The sequence below is a fragment of the Hylobates moloch genome, unplaced genomic scaffold, assembly GCF_009828535.3.
Source record: "Hylobates moloch isolate HMO894 unplaced genomic scaffold, HMol_V3 SCAFFOLD_3, whole genome shotgun sequence".
Lineage (NCBI taxonomy): Eukaryota > Metazoa > Chordata > Mammalia > Primates > Hylobatidae > Hylobates > Hylobates moloch.
Window position 1 is genome coordinate 137,939,777 of NW_026652278.1, and position 12,382 is coordinate 137,952,158.

General features: G+C 37.9%; 1 protein-coding gene across 8 annotated transcripts in view; it reads right to left on the reverse strand.

The window, feature by feature from the left end:
• TTC29 (tetratricopeptide repeat domain 29) overlaps positions 1-12,382 on the reverse strand; it is a 284,139-nt gene that overhangs the window by 202,772 nt on the left and 68,985 nt on the right. For all 8 annotated transcript variants that reach the window (XR_009212917.1, XM_032148009.2, XM_032148004.2 and 5 more), the window contains one exon: positions 8,739-8,951. Coding sequence is in view for 7 of the 8 variants with exons in the window: in XM_032148009.2 (XP_032003900.1) it covers positions 8,739-8,951 (213 nt within the window). In the remaining variant the exon portion in view is untranslated. The remainder of the gene's footprint in view (positions 1-8,738; positions 8,952-12,382) is intronic.

Here is a 12,382-nt window from a genome sequence, read left to right on the forward strand (position 1 = left end):
GATGCTGGCTTCATAAAATGTGTTAGGGAGGATTCCCTCTTTTTCTATCGATTGGAATAGTTTCAGAAGGAATGGTACCAGTTCCTCCTTGTACCTCTGGTAGAATTCAGCTGTGAATCCATCAGGTCCTGGACTCTTTTTGGTTGGTAAGCTATTGATTATTGCCACAATTTCAGAACCTGTTATTGGTCTATTCAGAGATTCAACTTCTTCCTGATTTAGTCTTGGGAGGGTGTATTTGTCGAGGAATTTATCCATTTCTTCTAGATTTTCTAGTTTATTTGCATAGAGGTGTTTGTAGTATTCTCTGATGGTAGATTGTATTTCTGTGGGATCGGTGGTGATATCCCCTTTTTCATTTTTTATTGCATCTATTTGATTCTTCTCTCTTTTCTTCTTTATTAGTCTTGCTAGCGGTCTATCAATTTTGTTGATCTTCTCAAAAAACCAGCTCCTGGATTCATTAATTTTTTGAAGGGTTTTTTGTGTCTCTATTTCCTTCAGTTCTGCTCTGATTTTAGTTATTTCTAGCCTTCTGCTAGCTTTTGAATGTGTTTGCTCTTGCTTTTCTAGTTCTTTTAATTGTGATGTTAGGGTGTCAATTTTGGATCTTTCCTGTTTTCTCTTGTGGGCATTTAGTGCTATAAATTTCCCTCTACACACTGCTTTGAATGTGTCCCAGAGATTCTGGTAGGTTGTGTCTTTGTTCTCGTTGGTTTCAAAGAACATCTTTATTTCTGCCTTCATTTCATTATGTACCCAATAGTCATTCAGGAGCAGGTTGTTCAGTTTCCATGTAGTTGAGCGGTTTTGAGTGAGTTTCTTAATCCTGAGTTCTAGTTTGATTGCACTGTGGTCTGAGAGACAGTTTGTTATAATTTCTATTCTTTTACATTTGCTGAGGAGAGCTTTACTTCCAACTATGTGGTCAATTTTGGAATAGGTGTGGTGTGGTACTGAAAAAAATGTATATTCTGTTGATTTGGGGTGGAGAGTTCTGTAGATGTCTATTAGGTCCACTTTGTTTAGAGCTGAGTTCAATTCCTGGATATCCTTGTTAACTTTCTGTCTAGATGATCTGTCTAATGTTGACAGTGGGGTGTTAAAATCTCCCATTATTATTGTGTGGGAGTTTAAGTCCCTTCGTAGGTCACTCAGGACTTGCTTTATGAATCTGGGTGCTCCTGTGTTGGGTGCATATATATTTAGGATAGTTAGCTCTTCTTGTTGAATTGATCCCTTTACCATTATGTAATGGCCTTCTTTGTCTCTTTTGATCTTTGTTGGTTTAAAGTCTATTTTGTCAGAGACTAGGATTGCAACCCCTGCCTTTTTTTGTTTTCCATTTGCTTGATAGATCTTCCTCCATCCCTTTATTTTGAGTCTATGTGTGTCTCTGCACGTGACATGGGTTTCCTGAATACAGCACACTGACGGGTCCTGACTCCTTATCCAGTTTGCCAGTCTGTGTCTTTTAATTGGAGCATTTAGCCCATTTACATTTAACGTTAATATTGTTATGTGTGAATCTGATCCTGTCATTATGATGTTAGTTGGTTATTTTGCTCATTAGTTGATGCAGTTTCTTCCTAGCGTCGATGGTCTTTACAATTTGGCATGTTTTTGCAGTGGCTGGTACCGGTTGTTCCTTTCCATGTTTAGTGCTTCCTTCAGGAGCTCTTTTAGGGCAGGCCTGCTGGTGACAAAATCACTCAGCGTTTGCTTGTCTGTAAAGTATTTTATTTCTCCATCACTTATGAAGCTTAGTTTGGCTGGATAGGAAATTCTGGGTTGAAAACTCTTTTCTTTAAGAATGTTGAATATCGGCCCCCACTCTCTTCTGGCTTGTAGAGTTTCTGCCGAGAGATCAGCTGTTAGTCTGATGGGCTTCCCTTTGTGGGTAACCCGACCTTTCTCTCTGGCTGCCCTTAACATTTTTTCCTTCATTTCAACTTTGGTGAATCTGACAATTATGTGTCTTGGAGTTGCTCTTCTCGAGGAGTATCTTTGTGGCGTTCTCTGTATTTCCTGAATCTGAATGTTGGCCTGCCTTGCTAGATTGGGGAAGTTCTCCTGGATAATATCTTGCAGAGTGTTTTCCAACTTGGTTCCATTCTCCCCGTCATTTTCAGGTACACCAATCAGACGTAGGTTTGGTCGTTTCACGTAGTCCCAAATTTCTTGGAGGCTTTGTTCATTTCTTTGTATTCTTTTTCCTCTAGACTTCCCTTCTCGCTTCATTTCATTCATTTCATCTTCCATCTGCGATACCCTTTCTTCCAGTTGATCGCATCTGCTACTGAGGCTTCTGCAATCTTCACGTAGTTCTCGAAACTTGGCTTTCAGCTCCTCCATCTCCTTTAAGCCCTTCTCTCCATTGGTTATTCTAGTTATCCATTCTTCTAATTTTTTTCAAAGTTTTTAACTTCTTTGCTATTGTTTTGAATTTCCTCCTGTAGCTCAGAGTAGTTTGATCGTCTGAAGCCTTCTTCTCTCAACTCGTCAAAGTCATCCTCCATCCAGCTTTGTTCCATTGCTGGTGAGGAACTGCGTTCCTTTGGAGGAGGAGAGGTGCTCTGCTTTTTAGAGTTTCCAGTTTTTCTGCTCTGTTTTTTCCCCATCTTTGCGGTTTTATCTACTTTTGGGCTTTGATGATGGTGATGTACAGATGGGTTTTTGGTGTGGATGTCCTTTCTGTTTGTTAGTTTTCCTTCTACCAGACAGGACCCTCAGCTGCAGGTCTGTTGGAGTTTACTAGAGGTCCACTCCAGACCCTGTTTGGCTGGGTGTCAGCAGCGGTGGCTGCAGAACAGCGGATTTTCGTGAGCCCACCAATTCAGCTGTCTGATAGTTCCTCTGGAAGTTTTGTCTCAGAGGAGTACCTGGCCCAATGAGGTGTCAGTCTTTCTCTTCTGGGGGGGTGCCTCCCAGTTAGGCTCCTCAGGGGTGAGGGACCCACTTTAGGAGGCAGTCTGTCCGTTCTCAGATCTCCAGCTGCATGCTGGGAGAACCACTACTCTCTTCAAAGCTGTCAGTCAGACAGGGACGTTTAAGTCTCTGGAGATTCCTGCTGACTTTTTGTTTGTCTGTGCCCTGCCCCCAGAGGTGGAGCCTACAGAGGCAGACAGGCCTCCTTGAGCTGTGGTGGGCTCCACCCAGTTCGAGCTTCCTGGCTGCTTTGTTTACCTAAGCAAGCCTGGGTAATGGCGGGCGCCCCTCCCCCAGCCTCGCTGCCTCCATGCAGCTTGATCTCAGACTGCTGTGCTAGCAATCAGCGAGACTCCGTGGGCATAGGACCCTCCGAGCCAGGTGCGGGATACAATCTCCTAGTGTGCTGTTTTCCAGGCCCGTTGGGAAAGCGCAGTATGAGGGTGGGACTGACCCGATTTTCCAGGTGCCGTCTGTTACCCCTTTCTTTGACTAGGAAAGGGAACTCCCTGACCCCTTGCGCTTCCCAAGTGAGGCAGTGCCTCGTCCTGCTTCGGCTCGCGCACAGTGCGCTTCACCGACTGTCCTGCACCCACTGTTTGGCACTCCCTAGTGAGATGAAACCGGTACCTCAAGCAGAAATGCAGAAATCACCAGTCTTCTGTGTCGCTCGGGCTGGGAGCTGGAGACCGGAGCTGTTCCTATTCGGCCATCTTGGCTCCCCACCGGTATGTATTTTCTGTGTCAAGCGGTGTAACTGTGTTAAAGCACTAGCAACTGGCTGGGCTGATATGGCACCACCATCTGCATCTAATTTTATGTGAGTGGAAGCTTAGCAAAGAGGAGAAAGGAAAGAAAACATCTATTGCTACTGATACAGTTTGGAAACACCAAATATTAGTTTTTAAATAGTATTTAAGCATGAGAACTTTTCTTGTACATGAATAGAGGCAAAGTTAAGATAAAGTGGAAGCAATAACATAACAGAGAAAAATGTCAGTAAGAATAGGATTAAAAACAACCAAAAAGAAAAGGTTAGATCTAAAATCTTGGCACTACTAAAATTGAGTGACACATCAAAACTTATATTTTAGAGGACAGAGACATAAAGAGAGAGAAAATAAATAATAAAGAATAATTATGTGGTAAGGTGTATGCTGACAAATGTTCCAGGGGGAAAACAGAGCAGGGTAAGGGGAATTGGGAGAGCCAAGTGGGGGTCCAGAGGACAAAGCAGGTTTCAATATTAAGTATGGTCAGCAGAGTAGACTCCATTGAAAAGGTGGTATTCACAATAATGTAAAATTAAAAATACATAATAGAATTAAATTTGGGAAACTTGCACGTATGTGGAAATTAAAACTTCTCCTAAATAAACAATGGGTCAAAGAAGAACACAAGGTAAACCAAAAAATACTCTGAGTTGGATGAAAATGAAAACACAACAAACCAAAATGTATGGGATACAACTAAGATGTGCATAGAGGGACATTTATAGCTATAAATGTCTATACTTAAAAATAAGAAAGTTCTTTCCACCTTATAAAACTAGAAAAAGAGGATACAACTACACTCAAATCAAACAGAGGGAAGGAAATAGGAAAAACTGGAGTGGAAATGAATACCATAAGGAATAGAAAAACCACAGTGAAAATCAACAAAACAAAAAATGATTCCTTGAAAAAGTCAACAAAATTAACAAATGTTTAGTTAGTCCAAACAAAAAAGAAAAAGAAGAAACCCTTAAATTATTAAAATCAAGAATGAAAAAAGGTAAATAACTGTAGGCCTTACAGAAATAAAAAGGATTATAAGAGAATTTTGTGGACAATTATATACTAACAAGTTAGACAAAGTAGATGAAATAGACAAATTCCTGGAAAGATACAAACTACTGAAATTGACTCAAGAAGAAAGAAAAACTCTGAATAAATTCATAACAAGTAAAGTAACTGAATTAGTAATTTAAAAACTTCCCAGGAAGAAAAGGCTAGCCAGGCTCAGATGATTTCACTGCTGAATTTTTAAAAAAATATTTTAAGAATTAACACCAATCTTTTACAAACTTTTTAAGCAATTAAGAGAAAACACCTCCCAAATCATTCTGTGAGGCCAGTATTATTTTGACATCAAACCAAAGACATTACAAGAAAACTATAAACTAATGTCCCCTATGAATATAGTCACAAAAATCCTTAACAAAATTACTCACAAAGCCAAATCAGTAACATATAAGAAGGATTATACACCACAATCAAGTGGAATTTAGCCCAGCGATGCAAGGCTGGTTCAACATATGCTAATCAATTAGTATAATATACCATATTAATGGGATAAAAGAGAAAACACATGACCTTCTCAACAGATGTAGGAAAAAAACATTTTGTAAAATCCAACCCCCTTTCATGTTAAAAACCCTCAACAAACTTGGAATAGAAGGGAATTTTTTCAACGTAGTAAAGGGCATCTACAAAAAACCCTCAGTAAATATCATACTTCTGTTTAAAACTGTTGCACTAGAGGTTCTAGTCAGATAAATTAGGCAAGAAAAGATAAGTCACATAGATAGAAGGGAAGCAGCAAAACTTCATTTGCAGACACCATAGTCTTATATATAGAGAATCCTAAAGAATCCATAACGAACAGTCAAAGCTAATAAATGAGTTTAACAAGGTTGCAAGCTATAAGATCAATATAGAAAAGTCAGTTTTGTTTCTACATACAGGTTATGAACTATCTGAAAATGAAATTAAGAAACAATTCCATTTACAATAGCATCAAAATAATAAAATATTAAAAATAAATTTAACAAAAGAAGGCAGTACATATACACTGACAACTATAAAAATCATTGAAAGAAATTAAAGAATATTTAAATAAATGGACAGATACCCCATATTCATGGATTGAAAAACTTAGTGTTAAGATGGCAATATTCCCCAAATTGATTGACAGATTCAGTGCAATTCCTATCAAAATTCCAGCTCCCCTTTCTGCAGAAATTAACAAGCTGATCCTAAAATTCACATGGAAATGCAAGTGTTGAAAACAACTAAAGCAAACTTGAAAAAGAACAGTATTACAAGACACATTTCCCAATTTCAAAACTTACTACAAAACTAGAGTAATAAAATCTATGTATTCTTGTAGTTGTAAGTTAGACAAGAGAGATCAAGGCAATAGAATTGAGAATTCAGAAACAATCTCCACATTTATGGTCAAATGATTTTATGTAGGGTATCATTACAATGTATTGAAAAAAGAATAATGTTTTCAACGAGTAGTACTAGTACAATTGGATATCCACTTTCAAAATATGAAGTCGTACCCTCCTCACACCACATATGCACACACACACACGAAAATAGATCATAAGCTTAAATATAGTTAAAACTAAAAACTCTTAAAGCATAGGAGTAAATCACTGGGACATTGCATTGGTCAAAGCCTTCTTATTGATGATATCAGAAGCAAGAACAGCAAAGAAAAACTAGACAAACTGAACTTTATCAAAATTAAAAACTTGTGCTTCAATGAATACCATCAGAAAGTGAAAATAAAACCCACAGAATAGGAGAAAATATTTTCAAATCGTATATCTGATGAAAGACTTGCCTATAAAATATATACAGAATTCTTAAAATTCAATAATAAAAAAACCCAATTAAAACTGGGCAAAGAATTGGAATAAAAATGTCTGCAGAGAAGATATACAAATGGCCAAGAACCACATGAAAAAAATGCTCGATGTTACTGGCCAACAGGGAAATGCAAATCAAATCTACAGTGAGATACCACATTACACCTACTAGGATGAGTATAATGAAGAAGACGAAAGTAAGAAATGCTGCTGAGGAAGTGGCTAAACTGAAACCCTCACATAAAACTAGTGGAAATGTTAAATGGTGAAGCCACTTTGGAAAACAGGCAGCTCCTCAATAAGTTGAACACAGTTATCATATAACCCAGCAATGCCACTCCTAAGCATATAATCAAGATCTTTGAAAAGTTGTACACAAATGTTCATTCCAGCATTATTCATAATAGGCAAACGGTGGAAACAACTCATATGTCCATCATAAATGAATAAAGAAAATGTGGTATGACCATGCCACGGAAGGCGATTTGGCCCTATATGATGGATGAACCTTGAAAACATTATGTTAAGTAAAAGGTGTTGGCTGATGCTACACTTGTGCATTACATCAATGTACCCTAACAAAGGAATTGGCCAACAGTTGGTGTCAGTACCGCTTAAATACTATGTAAACCAATGTGAGGGGCATACTTTATTCAGGTAATCATCAGCTTGCTCCTTCAGGCTCCCTGATCGAAGTAGGAGACAAGAGTAAAGGGATGCTTTGTCCCAGAATATTTACCCTCTTTAAGAGCTCTGTAAAGTATTGTGTAATCCTTTAACCTATGTACTTTCTTAGATGAAAAATGTGGGGACAAATATTTGTTGGCTTTAAGAGATATTAAAAACTATAACAGTATAAGAAGTAAGTCTTCTCTTGTTCTCCCGATCTGATCTTTGGTAAGCGAGAGATACTTTTTGAAAGAAGACTGCTTGACAGGCTCTGACTGTTGGAAGAGACCCAAGGAACTTTTCTTTCTTTGTGAACTACCTTAAAACTTAGCAAATGTAAACCTAAAGTAACATATCTTTTCCTAATCAATGCATTCCTTTTCATTGAAATTCCATGTGACTAAAGTTTGCTGCTGAAATTGATATAAGAGCTAACTATGTGTTTACCCCTTTGGGGGAAGATACTAGACCATTTATTCAAAAGCAGTTCATTTAATGAGATGCATCTTTCAGGGGGTGATTTCCTGTGAGTATGTTGACTAATATTATTAAAAGAAGTTACAGAGAGACTAAGCTGTTTATTTTTCCTCTTTAGTAAATTAAAATCACACCCAGAAAATCAGTCCTGCTCACTCTAAATAAGCCATCTATTATTTAATAAACCAATCAATTAAATATATCCATGAGCTAATAAACTTTAGTTCAGGAGCATAACTTTTATCTTTTTCTCCTTCCTGAAAAGGCTACTCTAGTAATAATTTACTATATGGTAACAAAATATCTGTGCATTTCACAAATTAAAAGCTTATAAGAATATGCTCCAAATTTTTTCTTTATATTTTATACAAACAGAAATGATATAGACTACGAAAGACATGAGCAGCTCTCATAGAAGCATTTTTACTGCTTTAAGTGTGCATATACATCACCTGGGTATCTTGCTAACCTGAGGATCCTGCTGCAGTAGGTCTGGGGTGGGACCTGAGACCCTGCTGTTATAACATATTGAAGCTGCTGGTCCAAAGGCCACATTTTGAGAGGCAAAAAGGTCTAAAATATGTTACAGTCCTATTTTCCTGTACTAATAACTAAATATGTATCATATTTTCCTTATTACCTGACAATGGAGAATTTACAAACAATGAAAGGTCTCTAAGATTGCAAGGAATATACAACCACATACACACATGCGCATGCACACTCACGCTTAACTTCTGCAGATGATCTTACCTTCTCACTTTAGGTTCTTTGTTTTACAACACTACCCCCAGTGGATTGTAATTTTGGAGATAAAGCTTTCAGGAAACTAATGGATTTCTTGTTGTCAGCACACTAAGGCACCTCCGTTTTACAGTGAAATTTGAAAGTAAATTGATGGCATTTGTCTTTGCATTTCATAGGAAATAATCACCCTAACACTTGACGATTTTTACTTCACTCTTGGGAGAAGCAGTGTCTACCCATTAAAGAAAGCAATGTGAGAGTGTTCTTTTCCACCCACCTTCTTTGGCTATTTCAGAAGCTTTTATTAGAATTTTGATGGCCTGTTTGTATTCTTTATTTTCTAGCATTTTGTCTGAGAGTAATCTGTAAGTCCTCAGGAGACTCTCACAGGCCAACAAGTTGAGAGAGCGGCCTGTCTCATCCTTCCATATCCGCCCCTGCGTCAATTGATGGAATGCTTCATAATGCTCAGCAGCTTCCAGAAGCTGACCTGGAGAATAAAAGCCATTCATAAGTATAAACCAGAGGTCAGAACGTATTTTCAGAAATTTTGCATACGTTTTAGCTTTACTATTAAATGGAGAAACACTGTGGATTATGGTGCAGGATTTCTAAGACTGAAGATGAATTAAACTGGGAAAGGAGCGATCTCTAATTGGACCTCAGTTTTAGCGTGAATTTTAGATAGACACCTGCAAGAAGGATGTCCTCTGGCTAGTAGAAATTTACTGGGCTTGCATATGTTTAGAGAGGGTGTAAAAGGCCAGCAATATTTATTAATAGCAATCATATTGGCTAATATTTCTTTAATATTATGTATGCCATGCACTCTGCTATGTGCTTCATATGCATTTCTCATTTAATCCTCAAAACAATCCAATGGAATGGGACTATTCTGATTTCATATTACAGAATAGAAAGCCAAAATTTAGTAAGGTTAAGAATTTTGCTCAAGATGGCAAGTCTAGTGCTATAATATCCAGGAAATCTAACTCTAGAGCTGATACTCTCAACCAATATCCTCTACTGTTTTTCCAACAGATGACAATTTCATCATTCTTTTTTTCTTTTCTTTTCACTCTGTCACTCAGGCTGGAGTGCAGCGGTGCAATCATAGCTTACTGCAGCCTTGAACTCCTGAGCTCAAGCAATCCTCCCACCTCAGCCTCCCAATTTCATCATTCTTAAAAAGGAATGCATCTGTTACAAACTTCAAATTCAAACATTATGGCTCCTTAAACTGATTCTCAAAGTTTGACTGGACTTTCCAACAAGGTTTTTGTATATGCTGTTTAGTTTTGAATAATTAGAATGTAACTAACTGCCTTTTTGGATTTTACTCTATAATAAAATCCAAAATATATCTTCTCCAAGCTAAAACTCTAAATTAGCTGTAAGTAATTTCTTTCCTTAAAATATGAGCAAACATATTTCTGGAAGAATAGTTTGCAGCTCCATACAGTGGATTGTATTTTATTTGTTAATTGCCTCACGGGAATGCTCACAATAACCTGAAATGTAAATACTCTTTTATGGTATTGGAGTTACATAATTGGAATTGATACGAAGAACACTTATATCTAGGCACCCCAACCATAGTGGTTAAGAGTGAATGTGGGCTCCAAGCAGACAGCCTGTTCCTATCTCAGCTTTCCCAGTTTTTGTTTAGTCTCAGGCTAATTACTGCCCTCTCTGTGCCTTACTTTATTCTTCTGCAAAACAGGATTACTGTGTAACTTTTCGAGGTACTATTGTGAGAAATGAATTCACGCATGTACAATTATACGTTACAGGGTAAGTGCTCAAGAAAAGCAGCAAATGTTGTCAGTTGGTACAGTAATAATATCTTCAGAAACTCCAGCAGGCAAATTGAAATACAGCCACTAATTTATTATGTTTATTAAGTATAACTTACTCTTCCCACAAAAAAACAAAAATTAGTCGAGTCCCTATAACAGTATCATCATGATATATTAAATTAACCTATGCAGGTTATATTAGACTCAGTATCTTTCCTCAAAGGAATTTCATTGAATAGTGTGGGTTGGAGCTGTTTCCATGACTATTGCATATAATTTGTTCCTATTTGTTGCATTGAATTTGTTACCAGAATGAGTATTAAAGAATGCACATAGAAATAAGAATAGTATTCCCAAACAAAAACAACCAGTGGTAGTGGATAATCAGTAAACAGTCTGTAGAAAAATTCAGTAGACAGGCTGGGCACAGTGGCTCACGCCTATAATCCCAGCACTTTGGGATGCTGAGGCGGGTGGACCACAAGGTCAGGAGTTCAACACCAGCCTGGCCAACATGGTGAAGCCCCGTCTCTACTAAAAATACAAAAAAGGACCTCTTCAAGGAGAACTACAAACCACTGCTCAATGAAATAAAAGAGGATACAAACAAATGGAAGAACATTCCATGCTCATGGGTAGGAAGAATCAATATTGTGAAAATGGCCATACTGCCCAAGGTAATTTAGAGAATCAATGCCATCCCCATCGAGCTACCAATGACTTTCTTCACAGAATTGGAAAAAACTACTTTAAAGTTCATATGGAACCAAAAAAGAGCCCGCATTGCCAAGTCAATTCTAAGCCAAAAGAACAAGGCTGGAGGCATCACACTACCTGACTTCAAACTATACTACAAGGCTACAGTAACCAAAACAGCATGGTACTGGTATCAAAACAGAGATATAGACCAATGGAACAGAACAGAGCCCTCAGAAATAATGCCACATATCTACAACCATCTGATCTTTGACAAACCTGACAAAAACAAGAAATGGGGAAACGATTCCCTATTTAATAAATAGTGCTGGGAAAACTGGCTAGCCATATGTAGAAAGCTGAAACTGGATCCCTTCCTTACAGCTTATACTAAAATTAATTCAAAATGGATTAAAGACTTAAATGTTAGACCTAAAACCATACAAATCCTAGAAGAAAACCTAGGTAATATCATTCAGGACATAGGCATGGGCAAGGACTTCATGTCTAAACCACCAAAAGTAATGGCAACAAAAGCCAAAATTGACAAATGGGATCTAATTAAACCAAAGAGCTTCTGCACAGCAAAAGAAACTACCATCAGAGTGAACAGGGCAACCTACAGAATGGGAGAAAATTTTTGCAATCATCTGACAAAGGGCTAATATCCAGAATCTACAATGAACTCAAACAAATTTACAAGAAAAAAAAATCCCATCGAAAAGTGGGAGAAGGATATGGACACTTCTCAATAGAAGACATTTATGCAGCCAAAAGACACATGAAAAAATGCTCATCATCACTGGCCATCAGAGAAATGCAAATCAAAACCACAATGAGATACCATCTCACATCAGTTAGAATGGCGATCATTAAAAAGTCAGGAAACAACAGGTGCTGGAGAGGATGTGGAGAAATAGGAACACTTTTACACTGTTGGTGGGACTGTAAACTAGTTCAACCATTGTGGAAGTCAGTGTGGTAATTCCTCAGGGATCTAGAACGAGAAATACCATTTGACCCAGCAATCCCATTACTGGGTATATACCGAAAGGACTATAAATCATGCTGCTATAAAGACACATGCACACGTATGTTTATTGCGGCACTATTCACAATAGCAAAGAGTTGGAACCAAGCCAAATGTCCAACAATGATAGACTGGATTAAGAAAATGTGGCACATCTACACCATGGAATACTATGCAGCCATAAAAAATGATGAGTTCTTTGTAGGGACATGGATGAAGCTGGAAACCATCATTCTCAGCAAACTATTGCAAGAACAAAAAACCAAACACTGCATGTTCTCACTCATAGGTGGGAATTGAACAATGAGAACACATGGACACAGGAAGGGGAACATCACACACCGGGGCCTGTTGTGGGGTGGGGGGAGGGGGGAGGGATAGCATTAGGAGATATAC